Source organism: Pogona vitticeps, chromosome 6, assembly GCF_051106095.1.
Source record: "Pogona vitticeps strain Pit_001003342236 chromosome 6, PviZW2.1, whole genome shotgun sequence".
NCBI classification, from domain to species: Eukaryota; Metazoa; Chordata; class Lepidosauria; order Squamata; family Agamidae; genus Pogona; species Pogona vitticeps.
This window is the reverse complement of record NC_135788.1, coordinates 14,503,880-14,520,205: the sequence shown is the minus strand read 5'-3', so window position 1 is coordinate 14,520,205 and position 16,326 is coordinate 14,503,880. Positions and strand designations below refer to the sequence as shown.

Sequence of the window (16,326 nt, the reverse complement as noted above, 5' to 3'; positions counted from 1 at the left end):
TAGCCAAAAGAAGTCAGCAGCATCAGCAGCTTAACCCTCAATACTGACAGCTTCATCGCTGTCGTCTGCCATTTTGTTCAGTCCTCTGGCACTTTGTTCCAACTTCACAGGCATCAGTCTCACAGAGCAAGGACTTCTCCTGGTCTCTCCAAAGGGTGTCAACCTTGGCCCAAAAGCCCTAAACCTCTGAGTTAAATTATTACATTTAAGTGCCAAAGAGAGCAAACAAATAAAGCAAGCCAAGGAACAATTTCTCTTCTTGACATTTTTGGCCTACCATGTATATCTGTCTCACCAAATCTGGTATCTGTTTAGACCTTTTTGAATGTAACTCCCCAAATCACTCACTGAAAGTGGTGAGTGATTTGGGAGTTACATTCAAAAGGTCTAAACAGACAAAGTCGCACAACTCTAGAATAAAGGAAAAGCTGAAAATATGGGTGAACTGTTGTAACTTTGTACGTTCTTTTCCAAAATCATCTGAGCCAAGGAAGGTTTTTTTAAAAACAACCTAACAGCCCAATACACGAAATCTGGTTTTACAGGAATGATATGACTGAATACTATTTTTGTTACACTAGAACTATTTCTGCCATGTAGGGATTTTAGGAAATTTCCACCTTGGAATATTTTAAAGACTTTTCATGGGCACAAATTGGGGGGGGGGGGAATCTACTATAGCATTCCCTGCTTCTGGGCAGGGTGTCCCAAACCAGATAACTCCTGAGTTTTATGCCCTTAGGTTTCTCATGCACAGGTAACAACTTTTTTAATGTGACAAAAGAAGTGCATTAAGAACCAATGTGGTTTTTCCCCCTTGCAGACTCTAAAGGAAGTGGCAGACTCTTTGAAGCAGTACAAAATTTGCTCTGAAAATATCTTCATGCACTCTTCTGAAAATACAGAGAAAATGTGTAAATGCATTTGCCACTTTATACTTAAGCATTTTTTAAATTGAACAATGAGGGCAGAGGCTGCCATTTCTTATTCCTCCTTAGAAATTACTGAAGCAATGGTGCATGAAGGAGTTAAAACATAAGAAGCTCGCCCCCTCCGAAAAAAGAGAATTTTATGGGACATTAATTATGATAGCACTGTTAACCCACGCACAGCTTTTTATCACCATGTTCTTCCTCTGCTTCGCTTATCCAAATGGTCTTTTAAAAAACTGAGTGTAGATTAGATTTAGTACAAACTTTTTTTAAAAAGATGGTTTATAAGTGAGGGGCCAGCCGAGCACTCCGGGAGCCACTGGCAGGATGAGCATGATCGGCGCCATGGCCGGACACATGAGTGGATGGTCTGGTCCTGGGGATGGACCCTTTTTAGTGCCAGCTGCAACTGGGATATTCGTATTTGTGTACGAATTCGTATATGAATACCCCATCTCTAATCTGCACCTCCCTTGATGAAACAGCCCTGTTTGAAACAGCCCTGCCTTTTAAAATCATGTTCCCCAGCAAGTACAAATACAGCTGTTTTACAATATACATTAGGGGTAGATAGCGTTATGTAAAAAAGAACACATTATGGAATTATATAGGTGCAAGGGACAATCCTTGTTCCCAATAACATGCTGTATTCCCCTCTGTTACTCTACTCGAATTGGAAATCATCCAGCAAAACATTTTTTTTTACAATCTGTATTTTCAAACTGAGAGAAAGAGCTATATATTTTTTTTCAGATCAAGGAAAGTTGCTGCCTGGCACACTGGCGTTTATTAATACTATTATTCAGAAAGTGTGAAGATCAGGAGAGAAACTAGCAGGAAAATGGTAGGAAATTTGCTGAAATGTAAAGTAAAATGAAAAGTAAGCTGTCTGCTGAAAGGACTCGTAGACATTGCAACAGTGCTGCAGCATTTCATCACCTCAATGAGCCGGTCTCCAGCCTTTAATCTTCCATCTTGAATAGCTGCGCCTCTTGGAAGGATATTTTTCACATAAATTGGAGCAGAGCCACCAATGGGAACGTCTCTGGAAGTGATGCTAAATCCTAGGCCTTCTGTACCTGCATAAATGATTTAAAAGTGCTGTAATTTTCCTGATGCTGGACTATACATGACTTATTAAAGAACTTTTGATTCATAGGAAGTCACCTACACAAACTTTCTTTCTTTCTTTTCTCTCTTTCTGTCTTTCTTTCTTTCTCAACATTTAAGGAAAACATAGAAAACACTCCATCCTGTTACTCTAAATGGAAACATTTAAATCATGCATCATACACACAGCTACACACACCCACACATACACACTTTCCTTCGTTTACGCAAGTCACTTTTCTCATGAAGTTTTATTTTTAACCTAAAAGCAAATTGAACCTTTCAGTATATTACCTGGTTGAAAATCCCTAAGAGATATAATAATAATAATAATAATAATAATAATAATAATAATAATAAAAACCTGAAACAAAAGTCCTGCTGCCTTTTTTCATTGTAAGAGTTTATTCATTCATTGTTCATCTGCATTCTTTAGTGACACAATTTTCAGATACCTGAGTGTCTTCAGTACAATTAGTCACAACATACAATCTTCAGTTCGAAGGACCTGGAATGATTCTTTATTTTATTTACATTTCTTTCCTGACCAACTAGTAGCAAAGCAACTGCTCTGGAAGGCTAACAGAGCAACATCAAAATAAAATAATAATAGGAATGAAAACAGCAATAACAAAAATTCTGAAAATGCAGAAAAAAATCAGAAAAGCAATCAGGTTAAACATAATGCTAATAAACATGGTTATGTTGATAATCTTCTCCTATTCCTATTTGATGGTTTCCTTTTTCCATTTTCCATTAGGTAACAAATATCCAAGAATATAATAAAGATATCCAAGCATGTAATAATTAAAAATGCAAGATAATAAAATGGTTTCTACAGGAAAACAGAGTTTGCTTAGTTTTTCCTAGTCTCTCTTAGGAAAAACCTATGCTCACCTGCTGCTTTGCTATCTGATTTGTGCTATGCACATGCACTGAAATCATGATGAAGTTCTGCTTTGTTGTAAGTAATAGCTTAGGATAGTTAGCTTTCTTTTTTCTGTGGGAACTGTTCTGAAACTGCCTTTACCTCTGATATCTTTTAAGTGTTCTTTTGCTCCACAACTTTTTCGAACTGCTTTTGCAAATTTTGGAACAACTTTTTGAAACTTGTTTGGACTTTATTCAGCTTCTGTTTGCCACACTTTCAGCAAACATAATAACATTCTACAGCAGTTTGGTTATTTTGAGAAAGTTGGGTTGGGTACTAAAGAATGGCCTTACCCTTGAACACCTATTGAATCCCATACTTTTGTGGGTACTTTAGTATTCATACCTGGCAAGGCTAGCATACAAGTTACAATGTTCAACCTTGTTAATTTTGGTAACTCCCTGGAGTGCTGAGGAGTCAGTGTGACTCAAAGTGAGGAGAGGTACATCAATGTTTCCTCTAAGCTGTGTGGCTGCACCTCCCTCAATGCAGCATTGTTCCCCCTCCGCACACCCACAGTGAGTTCTGGTTGTATTCAGAACCCTGTGCAGGGTGAGGGGAGAGCACATGTGGGAAGGCGGGGACAAATGTACAGGAGGGTGGAGTCATGCATGTGAAGGGTGTGTTCTACTTTTCAGCCCCACCCAGCAGGGCTGAAAATTAGAGGGAATGTTGGGTACCAGACAGGAAGAGTTCCTCCAACCATCAGCACATCTGGCCCTCTTAGAAGGTATCCATCAGGAAAAGCATGAGCAGTGTGGATGAGTAATTTTTATAGGTCTCTGTCCTGGCCATAATCTTGACATTAAGCATGTGCTTTACCTTCCCCCCCCCCCAAGAGAGAAAACTGATGTTGTTATTTAACTGTGAGCAAAATAAATACTCACTGATAGCAACAGATAGCTTGATAATTTTTGTTTAAAAAGCCTTTTATATATAAACAGGAGGCCCAGGTCCATGATGATCTTTTTAAAAGTAACAATCACAAAGTCTAACAACTCTCCTGAGCCAAATGCAGAGAGTTTATATGATTACACTGAGATACAACATCTGAACACTACAACCCATTGACTTAAATCTGCTTCCTCATCTTAGTAGTTCCCAAAATAGTTTATAGATAGCACTAAAATATTTTCTGCCTGCATACTGCCCCCCCAACCTGTATGTTTTATATTCATAGTGTTGATAAATGTTGCACTGTTCCCGAGGCAGGATAAGTTTTCATATTATTTATAAAACATTTAAAGAGCTGCTGAGCACATGAGACAGCTTGAATTATGGAAGCTTACGATATAGCAAGAATATCAAAACAGTCATATTTCAGCACCTTCTCCTATGAGTTTGCTAATATACTACACAAATCCCATATTCTCCAAACTTTAAGAGAATGAGAAGTAACCATATTGTGTGAATCCAGTTATTTACTGATATTTCTTGATGAGAATTGACATTTATACTCAGTGTTGTCCAAGGAATCTATCTTCGGTTGTTCTGCATTGTGTGAATACAACTATTATTGTTCAGCTTCTTCGTAGGAAAACTGACAGGAAAAATATCAAATGGATTAAAAGCATTGGGTCCATGACCTCTGTTCAAGTGCTGGCTGGAGGATTTTGGGAGTTGTATTTTTAAAAAATCACAACTTTTCCAACCTCTGTTCTTAATTAACTGTGGGTCCAGTAGGTCTCCTATATTCGGAGATAGTTTATTATATAATACATTGCATTCCTCTCTAGTGCTTAACTCCAGTGTTTACCTATAATCCAGCTTTTTCATATAATGCTCTAAAAAGAATCCAGCCCCCAGTGACACTCCATTTTGCTCTGTTTTCTAATCACATAGTTACATGTCGCACCTTGTGCAACTTTTTCTTACTAAGCAACCGTGTTTATTACTCATATTCCATTAATTTGGGCCCTGTTGGCAAAACGTGCATCCCAGAACCTGGGGTGAATTTTTCTGTCTCCCTGCTGTTTGCGGATGCAGAGTTTCCTCCCTTTTGAAATCTAATAAAAACAGAATGATACATTATTTATCATTACTCCGTGAAAACATATGGCAGGCTCCACTGTTTGTCAGGCTGAGCTGGTGAATATATATCAACGTAAAGAACAAACGTGAGGGAAGTACTGTATAAGGGAAGGGTTTTGGCTGGAAAATAAAATGTGGAGAAAGGAACCAGCATGTGGTTCATGAGCAAAATGCAAAATCAGAGTGGGATGAGATGTTTATTCGGCTACTAATGTGTCAAAAAAAGAGATGAGTGTTCGACTCCTCCAGATTCTCCCACAGGCTGAGCACTACAGGATAGGGAGCAAGCAGAAAACCACTAAATTATCCTCCTGCCCTCCTCACGCCAACAAGCAAGGGCGTAAGAAATGCTTGCACATTTCCTCGCTTTCCATGAAATGTTCTTGTCTTTCACATCTGTCCAATAAAATACAGTTCACCTCTGTGATATGTTTTGTTTCTGCACAAGTATGTAGTGATCAGCACTGTTTTCTTATTTCTAGTAAGGGTGGACCCTACATATACCCCCCCCAACACATTTGGCACATGAAAATTTGTGGAAAACTATTTTTGTGCAAAAATTCAAGTTTTTTTCCCCCACCTCAAAAGACACTTTAATGATTTTTTTCCATGAAGTGCTGAAATGCCAAAAATCCACACAAATGGGCAAAATATCACATACCAGCAAGAAAACACTGAACCTTCTCGCTTTTAAGAATGACATATGCAACAATTTACGCTCCTACTAGTTCATCGCAGGTTACAAGCCACCATGGGGATGTACAGTCATGGCCCAAACCATTGGCACCTTTGCAATTTTGTCAGAAAATGAAACCTTGCTCTCAGAAGATTGTTGCAAATGTTTTGGTACTCACATGTTCATTTCTTTGGTTTGCATTGGAACAACACAAAAAAACACAGAGAAGAAAAGTGAAATCTGATACAATCCCACACAGAAACCCAAAAATGCACTGGCCAAAATTATTGGCACCCTTAACTTAATATTTGGAAGCACCCCCTTTGGAAAAGAATAACTGAAATCAATCACTTCCTGTAACCATGAATGAGTATCTTACACCTCTCTACTGGAATTTTGGACCACTCTTCTTTTGCAAACTGCTCCAGAGCCTTCAGATTTGAAGGATGCCTTCTCCCAGCTACTGTTTTGAGATCTCTCCACAGGTGTTCTATGGGATTCAGATCTGGACTCATTGCTGGCCATTTCAGAGCTCTTTGGCGCTTTGTTTGCAAACATTTCTGAGTGCTTTTTGAAGTGTGTTTCGGGTCATTGTCCTGTTGGAAGACCCGAGACCTTTGGTGGAGACGCAGCTATCTGACACTGGCCACTATGTTGCATCCCAAATTTTTTTGGTAATCACCAGATTTCATGATACCATTCACACAGTCAAGGCATCCAGTGCCAGAAGCAGCAAAGCAACCCCAAAACATCTTTGAACCTCCACCATGTTTGGCTGTAGGAACTGTTCTTTTCTTTGAATGACTCATTTCTTTTTCTGTAAACAGTGCCATGATGTCCTTGACCAAAAAGCTCTACTTTTGTCTCATCTGTCCACAGTACCTTCTCCCAGAAGGATTGTGGTTTTGTTACATAAGTTTGGGCATACTCCAGTCTTTCTTTTCTATGCCTTTGTGTCAGCAGTAGTGTCCTCCTGAGTCTCCTTCCATAGCGTCCCTTTTCATTCAGATGGCGACGGATAGTGTGAGCTGACACTGTTGTACCCTGTATCTGCAGATCAGCTTGAATTTGTTGGGAAGTTAATCTGGGTTCTGTATCCACCATTTGAACAACCCTATGTTGTAATTTTTTCAGTAATTTTGCTCTTCCGTCCCCATCCAGGGAGGTTAGCTACAGTGCCATAGACTGTAACCCTCTTGATGATATTACACACAGTGGGCACAGGACCATTAAGATCTCTGGAGTTGGACTTGTAGTCTTGAGATTGTCAATGTTTTTCCACAATTTTTCCTCTCAAATCCACAGACAACTCTTTACTCTTCATTCTTTTCTCCATGCTCAGTGTCACACACAACACAAAGGTTGAGTCAACTTTTTTCCATCTTAACTGGTTGCAAGTGTGATTACTATATTGCGACACACCTCTTATTTATTTATTTATTTATTTATTTATTTATTTATTTATTTATTTATTTATTTATTTATTTATACATACATACATACATACATACATACATACATACATACATACATACATACATACATACATACATACATACATACCCCGCCCATCTGGTCTAAAAGACCACTCTAGGCGGCTTGTGACAGGTATGTCTAAATACAAATTAAAGGAGCATCACATGCTTGAAAAGCAATTATTTCTTACAATTTAGACAGAGTGCCAATAATTTTGTTCAGCGCATTTTTGGGTTTCTATGTGGGATTGTATTAGATCTGACTTTTCTTCTCTGTTTTTGGTGTTGTTCCAACGCAAACCAAAGAAATGAACAGGTGAATACAAAAACATTTGCAACTCCAACAATTTTCTGAGAGCAGAGTTGCATTTGCTGACAGAATTGCAAGGGTGCCAATATTTTTGGCCATGATTGTATAACTTCCAAGCTCAAAAAGAAGGTACCTCAAAATGCCAGATGCAGGGGAAGGATATCAGGAGACAAGTCTATAGTTCTCTCATGTGCTCCCAGAGACATCTGGTGGGATCACTGTGAGATACAGGAAGCAGAACTAGATGGGCCCTTGGCCTGATCCAGCAGGGCTCATCTTATATTCTTATGTACTAACAAGAGACGTTTTCTGAATTACATTAGTGTTCCACTGTTAACGTAGAGTAGATATGTAAGATTCATTTCATGACTAACTCTGCTTGAATTTACTTGTAATTCAGAGCTTAGAATGAACCTATTATTTCTAATTCATTAAATGGATCCAATAATTTTTAACCTCATAATGGGAAAACACCATCAATGTGGTGAGTTAACTGAATCCTTATTAGTGTAAAATTAACTCATAATTATACTAACCCCAACACATTTAGGTGATTTTTTTCCCCTGGGGATGTAACCAGCAGTGATGGATAAAGTCAGAGCCATGGCTAGAAGAAAGACAAGGGGGGCGAATCGTAACAACTACAGCAGGAGTGGGGCTCTCTGGTCTAATTTTTCGAGCTGCGGTACAAAATTGACAAATGCACAGCTAAGAACAGAGAAAGGTTACATAAAATGTGGGAAGAGTGTGAGGGGTGAGAGGTCTCTGTGTCTGATAGAGAGGTCTTTGCAGAAAGACAAGGAGGAGAGAAATGAGAACCAGAGAAGACTTTCAAACAGGAAAATGGGAGTGGAGAGATTTTATATACAGAGCTGTTTGTAATGCAAGGAACATCAGAGTATTTCTTTTTCTCTGTTTCTCTCTGTGCTAATATTAGATCTCCCCTTTCAACCATGCTTTTTTATTTTAAGTGGGTGGGGAGACTGAGAATGCGGCTCTTTGGTAGAGCAAATATTCTATAGATACTCATAGGTACTCAAAATGCTTCTAGTTAAGAATTCTACAGTCTTGATTTACACATTCCTTTTTGTAACTGCTTACTGTTACACTTTAGTATCACACTGGATCAGTGTTCCCTCACTGGAAAAAAAAGACAACATTCCTTATTAACCCTTTTCGATTCAGACAAACAGGACATAGGATTTGAAGAGGGAGTAAATGGTTTCGAAGTGTTTCTGAGCGAGGGGGAGAATTAAAAGAGATGTGGTCAGTAATAAAGCTTAAATGATCAGGCTATCAGATCCATGCCAAGATTATTACCCAACTGGGCATCTTCCAGACATGCTGGACTACAAATCTTAGCATTCTCAGAAAGAGATGGGCTGTAATATTTTTAGCCAAAGGCAGCTAGGAAGTGGCACGTAGGAGAAAGACAATCTGAATTACAGAACGAACCAGTTTGAAGGAATAAACCACAAAAGGCCACTGGGGAAATAACATTAACCACAGTAATGAATGATATTTTCCCCTATTTCAGGAGTCTGTCAAGAGTCAAAAAAAGCTTCACCTCACTCGCCGGTTGTCTCCCGAGACATCACCTCTTGCACCCTCCATCCGGAACTGCAGCCTGCCAGCCAGCCCGCATGTTTGCGCTGCTGGCCCTTTTCCCCGAGCACCCGAGCTTCCATTGAGCGATGCCTGAGAGCGGAGCTCGCTCCCAGCCCGTCCTCGAAGAGCGCCTCCAAGCCGCCAACAGCAGCTGCCGCCGCCGCCACCTTTTCCAACGAAGCGGCTCTCTGGCGCTCTTTTTTTCTCAGCACCCCAGCATCAGCCTGGCCAGCGGCCGCCTCAGTGCCCAGTGGTGCTTCCTCCTCCTCCTCCTCCTCCTCCTCCTCCTCCTCCTCCTCCTCGTCCTGCTTCAGCCGCCTCAGCTCTGGGGGCTGCCTGGGCTCGCCTCGCACAGCGAGGTCTCTCCTACTTTCCTCAGAAATGAGGACCACTGGGAAGATGCATCCCTTCCCGCCAAGAAAGAGCACATTGCTCCTCTGTCATGGTGGCGGTAGCTGCTGCTGCTGAGTGTGCCTTTTTTTTGAGGGGGGCCCTCAGAGGAAGGTTGCTGGACCTCCGTGTGTGTGTGTGTTTGTGTGCATGCATCTGTGGGGACCCCACCTCATTCTGATTTAATTCACAGGTACCGATGAGGGCTTTTCTCCTTTGGCAAGGCGATTCTGTGAGGGTGTTTTTTTTTTAAAAAAGGTTGTGCCCTCCTCCCCCCCCCCACTAGGCAGTTGCCAGTGCTCCCTCCCTTTTCCGCTTCTTCATCCTGCTGGTGGTGGTGGTGGTAGTGAAGCCGGAGGGGGTCGTGGCTGGCAATGAGGGCTCACACACTCCTCCTCCTCGGCGCCCCAGCCGGGATGAGGAAACTCCTGGGCGCCTTCCTCGGACTCTTGCTCCGCTTGGCAGAAAATCTGATGAGGCCCAGCCTCACCCAGACTCTGCCTCCAGCGGCCCCCAGGTAAATTGAGTTTGAGACCCCTGCCCTATGCTTTCTTTTAAAATGAATATATAACTTAATAATTATATATTAGAAAGTGCCTCAAGGTTTGTCTTCTTTATTTTTTGTTTCTTTTGTTTTTGCCTGATAACTTAATAGTTACAAATGTTAATCTAAACCAATTTTTTTTCCATTTAATTTATTTCTATTATGCTCTTCACCCCAAAAGGCGAGTTGGATCCTCTAACTAAAACCACTAATTAATTAGGCAGTTCATACTAACATTCTGAATTCTGATCTAATCAGTATCATTTTTTTTAAAGTCAGGACAAAGACTGTGGAAAACCATGATTGGGCTGCAGTATGAAAGACCACCAGAGACAGCCCAAGCACTTGCTCATTTCACATTGCCCTCACTGATCCACCCAGTACATATTCTGAAAATTCTCATTAATATTAGTATTTAACACTTAGGAAGCTCCTGACATTTTCTAAGATCTGTGCATAGATTAAATGATAAGGTTGAAGGCTGTGGGTCAGAATCTAAAAGGCATTTTTTGTAAAAGGGGAAAGGGAACGCTACTCTGGCACCAAAGCAGCTGCTCCTTTACTGGCTGAAGGACTGTGACCGGCAGCTCTTATTCTAGTCATGGGGGTCTTCCTCAGAAACAAGACATAGAACTCCCCAGTGGCCCCTTCTTCCCGACTAACATAAAAAATTAAACGCTCATTCTTACTATTTATCTAACACACTACCTCTAGCTGCTGAAATGAGGGAATACCATTTGCTGTACATTCCACAAGATAGTCCTCTGTTGGTAACTGTTTTCTTTTGAATGGCTGTTCTTGTCAGGATCAAATGAAGTACAGTAATAAGGGAGAACACAAGCTTTGAGGCTCATAAATTAGCTACTGGCAAGCATCGTAAGCAGACACACATAGAGCACTTGGCCACAGACTTCTCATTGAGAATATTCCTATTTAAAAAACAGTAGTTATTTAAAATTTGGGTCTATGTACATGAAGCTGGGCATGCATGTATTTTGGCCACCTCTCTTTTGGAAAGATATGGAAGTGCAGTCTCTGTTCCCTTGTTCTGATGGTATATAAGTGGAGAACCTTGAAGCAGTGAGTTATACACACTCTGTTTTTGGGTAACAAGCCATGAAAGATACAGGCACAAAGTTATAGTAAAAGTAGTGTAAGAAGCGGTGGTTACATTCATTTTTAACAGCTACTTATCTTCTACTTTTAAAAGTTAATGCTAAAGGATATATTAAGACATTTCGACAGGGGTTTTCTAGGTTTATGCCATTGTCTTAGCCATCCAGTGGCAAAAGAAACATCATTCCTTTTGTTGCTTATACAGTGGTGCCTCGCTTAATGACAATTCGTTCCAGTGAAATCGCTGTAGAGCGAAAATGTCGTAAAGTTTAATTAAAAAGCCCATTGAAATGCATTGAAAACCATTCCAATGGGCTGAAAACTCACCATCCAGCGAAAATCCTCCATGGGATGGCCATTTTCTGGTTCCTGTAAAGCGAAAAATGGCTCCTAAACACAGCAGGGAGCCATTTTGTACACCCGGCTGCCATTTTGAAACCCGACGATCAGCTGTTTTTGATCGTCGTAAAGCGAAAATTGGTTCCCGAAGCAGGGAACTGATCATCGCAAAGTGGAAAAACCCCATTCAAACCATCGTTTTGCAATCGCAAAAGCGATCAGAAAAACATCGTCATCAAGCGGATTCGTCGTTAAATGGGGTAATCGTAAAGCGGGGCATGGCTGTACTTTTGCAAAGGACAAAATGAAGATTGGCGAATAGAAAGATTATTTATTTATTTATTTATTTATTGGATTTATATACCGCCCCATAGCGCTACAAGCACTCTCCGGGCGGTTTACAATTTTAATTATAAAGGCTACACATTGCCTTTATAATTAAACAATCAGAGCTCTTTGTAAGTGGCCAGTCTTGCTTAAAAGTGTCTCCCATCCATGTTCGACAAATTTTACAATCAACACGTATTACTAACAACATAGATCACAAAACAACACATAACAGAAATCACTGTCAAGTCACTGCAATCTTAGCACCAACATAGCTTAACCAACTGGGGAATGTAAGAGGACGATGTAAAGCAAATTATTCACAGTGATTGTCTGTGGATACCTCTCTTAGAGGAATACAGTGAGGAATATGTGACCATTAAGTCACATCAGAGATGATGGACACTTCCACTAAGTATGCATGGAACAACAAATTGCTGAATATGTGGTTTAGGTATCTAGCTCCACAGTCAGAGGTTGGGAGTTCGATTCCCCACTGGGCCTCCTTGACAAGGACTAGACTTGATGATCCATAGGGTCACTTCCAGCTCTGCAATTCTAAGATTAAGATTAAAAGCAAGAAAATATACGTCTGCATTCACGATAGTGCTGTCAGAATAGAACTTCACTTTCAGATATATATATTTTTAATAGACGTGTTCACGGTCAGGAAGGGTATGTGCTTCTGCTCTAGTTTGTTGTCAATCAGTTTGGAAAAATGGGTGCTCACTCACAGTGCCCCAAAGATCATCCTCTTCACTTGAGCAACAACTGTGTTAATGCCAGAAAGGAACTTTGTACAGCCTTCATCCATTAACTGATTATTATCTCTTAGCGTCTCCATGTGAGACAAGCTGGCATCCATCCAAGTTCTTTTCTTCAGTTTGACTTAAGTGCTTACGAACAATAAAAAGTGACACATCTTTGCGATTAATGTTCTTAGTGTCTAATTAATTTTGTTCTTCATTTGTGCACTGGGACCTCCCAGAGAGGAGTGTCTTGGTTACTAACTCTCTATGGATTGCTTAAAGTTTTGCAGTTTCCTGCTCATTCACAGTTCCTCCCCCTCTCCAGGCTATTTAGATCAAACTTCTGCTATTTATTATGGACAGACATCAGCCCGCATCTTGACAGTGGAACACTTACCAGATTCCTATTCACATTAGAAATGGCAACACACAAAAGCCAATGTGAGGGCACTGCAACTTGCCAGAATTTCAAGGCAGCTCCAGCAGAGAAATAGAAGTATGAGGGAAGACTTGAGAGGGAAATAGCTAAAGTGGGCTATATTTAAAAAGCACAGTGTGCACCTAGCACCTTAAATAGAGACAGGGATACTCAGAATAAACTGGTTTTCTCTATAGTCTTCTATATAACCAAGAAGCTGGTTCTCCCTGTTCCCACAAAATTCTGGCATTTGCAAAATTAGCTCCTTTCTAGAAGAAGTAACTCACTGCATCTATACTTCAAAGAGAAGAGCTTAACTACTGCCTAACAATTATCTAATTATCCATCACCGACATGCTTCTGGAGGCAACATTTTGAAAGCTCACTCCCTATGTAAATACAGTGGTACCTTGGTTTATGAACACCTCAGTTTACATAATTTTCCATTTACGAACCAAAATCCATAGAAAATAATGCCCTGGTTTACCTTTACCTTTGGAATCTCACAGTCAGATTCCCAAAGACCTCCTGTATGGAGAATTAGTGCACGGAAATCGCCCCAGAGGGAGACCACAGCTGCGATACAAGCATATCTGCAAGTAGGATATGAAAGCCTTAGGAATAGACCTCAACAGATGGGAAACCTTGACATCTGAGCATTCAGCCTGCAGGCAGGCGGTGCAGCATGGCCTCTCCCAATTTGATGAGACACTTGTACAGCAGGCCAAGGCAAAGAGGCAGTCCCGAAAGCAGCAAAATCAGGGAGCTGGACAGGGGACAGATTGCATTTGTCTTCAGTGTGGAAAGGATTGTCACTCTTGTATTGGCCTGTTCCAAAACCTCTATTCAGAGCATGTTACCATAGTCTCTTGAGACTGAAGGATGCCTACCATATATTGTACTGAAACAGAGTAACATGGGTATCTCTCTGGAAACAGGGTGCTACTGCAGTTTTGTTGATTAAAGGTCTCTTAAAAATTCAGGTGTATGCACAAGGCCACTGTAGGACTGAAAAGTGTTAGAAATAATTCAATAGGACAAGTCTGATAAAAAATGTGGACTACTTCAAGAATTCTAATCGGTCACACTCACTGAGATAGGGTATTACTTCTTAAGTTCAAACAAAGTATACAGAAGGTTCAAGCACTGGCATCCAGGCTGGGAAGATAGCTCAATTTTAGGTATCTGGCTGTGGAGTAAGATGCTGAGAGTTTGATTCTCTACTGTTTTTCCTGTGAGAAGAGCTGGCCTACTCAGCCTTGGGCAAGCTACGAGGTCCCTGAGCACACCCAGAAGAAAGTGTACTTATGAGAAGAAAGTGCACTTCTGTGTACCTTATGGTACGTAGGTACTGTTTATTTGGTTGGTTGGCTGCAGATAATTGTAGAGGAAATTGCTTATTGTTGGGCCACCCAGTCAAAGACAGAGCTGCAAGAATCCCTGCCCTGCCTCTTATTCTGAGTGGGCGGCTGACGCAGGAGAAAAACAGACATTCCTGCCGGGATTGGTTGAACAACTGAAGAGAAAAATAAGGTACACCGGCTGGTGAGTGGAGGATCTGAGCAGGGGGATGGGGGAAGGGAACATGCAGCACCTATAGTGCTGGCCACCAAACGGAGGTTCATGCCCATCTCTAATACAAACATTTGTCTTATGGATTAAGTTATATAAAAATGAAATTCAGGTATTTCAGAAATCTGTAGTAATTTGTAGTAGCTCTGGATTTTCCTTCTGCATTTTTCTACAACACAGCTTCCCATACTCAGCTCTGTAGGAACTATAGAAAATTATGAGTCTCTTTTCTACCAGCTCTACTGCACTTATCAGCAGGCTTTGAACTTACAGTACAACATGCTGCCTTCTGTGGGTGAATGTAAGAATGATGCCCAAAAATAGAGCAATGACAGCAAATGAAAAGTTGATGATTACTAGTCTATTTTCATGCCTGCTTCTCCCCCCAGAAAGGTGCCATTCTAGTCTGATTCAGTGAATTGTTCATCAAACACAAATACTACTGTCTGGTGTGCTTCATTAGCACTCCATTATACACAAAAAGAAATGACTGGGGGAGCAAAGTCAACTAAGCACTATGAAGTCACATGGATCAAAAATTGTTCAGGTTTTTTTTTCGTAATTGGACCCTTTTTCAAAATACTAAGATTACATGATTTTAAGGTCCTTTTATATCAGAGACCTACACCTCTAGAATCACACGTACACAATCACAGTAATTGTGCATGGAAATGACCAGTTAAAAACCTGAACTGGTCATTTCTGAATGAAATTACTGCAGCTGCATGTCCAATCAGCATAATTACACGAAGTATTTGGAATGCCTGTTTGCTGAAGCACTTGAGATAATCTGGGCTATCTTACATCATCTCCAGCAAAGGACATGTCCTCTAGGCCAGCAAAGTAGTTTGTGACAAGTAGGCCTCCATTCTTTAACAGTTTACTAGACGAATAGGTTAGCTTTCAACACCACTGTAGGTAGGTCCTGTTTCCTACCACCTCCTCTGCTTCTGCAGTGTTTCACAGGTCACAAATATTGTGGAAAAGAAGACCAGAGATCCTCAGATCCATCGAGAGGTGAGGAGCTGCTTTCCAAAGTTCTGTTGGGCAGTTAGATCGTAGAGGGGCAGAAACTATTTAATGGTTTATTGAGAAACACTTATTCAGCACAAATATTTTTCTCGATTCCTAACCACGATAAAAAGATGGGAAGCATAATGTAGCCTTTCACTCTTTTGTCCTGCCAGCCCTCTTCCCTCAATTGTTACAAGCATGAGTAACAATGCCTTCAGGTTGACGCTACAGTGGGGTCTCGACTTACGAACGGTTCGACATACGAACGTTTCGACTTACGAACCGCTCTCATAGGAATATATGGACTCGACTTGCGAACTTAGATTCGAGTTACGAACTCTTTTTTCCCCTTTTTTTAAAAGCTAAGTCATCTTAAGTTAAAAGGAAAAAAGAAAAATATCCCCCTCTAGTGGCAGAAGGCGGAATAGCAGCTTCCCATTAGTTTCTATGGACGAAAAGAGCAGATACAGATTAAATGGTTTTCAATGCATTCCTATGGGAAATGCAGATTCGACTTAAGAACTTTTCAACCTGAGAACTGCCTTCCAATATGGATTAAGTTCTTAAGTCGAGACCCCACTGTATAACCCAATGTGGCCTGGCTTAAGATATACAGTATGTGTTTGTACTGATTAAGAAAACAGGCATTACTGTATATCACAGCGAAAAGTAACATCCAAAGGAAAGAAGAATTTGTATGGGCAATGAGGCTGGAAAAAAACCCAAAATATCACAGCATTCTCTTTTTTTTTCTCCAAATCATGATTAGGAAGTGTATCAGAAT

General features: G+C 40.6%; 1 protein-coding gene across 11 annotated transcripts in view; it reads right to left on the bottom strand.

Annotated features, from left to right (window-relative positions):
* Positions 1-16,326, bottom strand: part of PARD3 (par-3 family cell polarity regulator) — a 578,687-nt gene that overhangs the window by 236,684 nt on the left and 325,677 nt on the right. For all 11 annotated transcript variants that reach the window (XM_073002940.2, XM_078378538.1, XM_073002942.2 and 8 more), the window contains one exon: positions 1,872-2,011. In XM_073002940.2, coding sequence (XP_072859041.2) covers positions 1,872-2,011 — 140 coding nt within the window. The remainder of the gene's footprint in view (positions 1-1,871; positions 2,012-16,326) is intronic.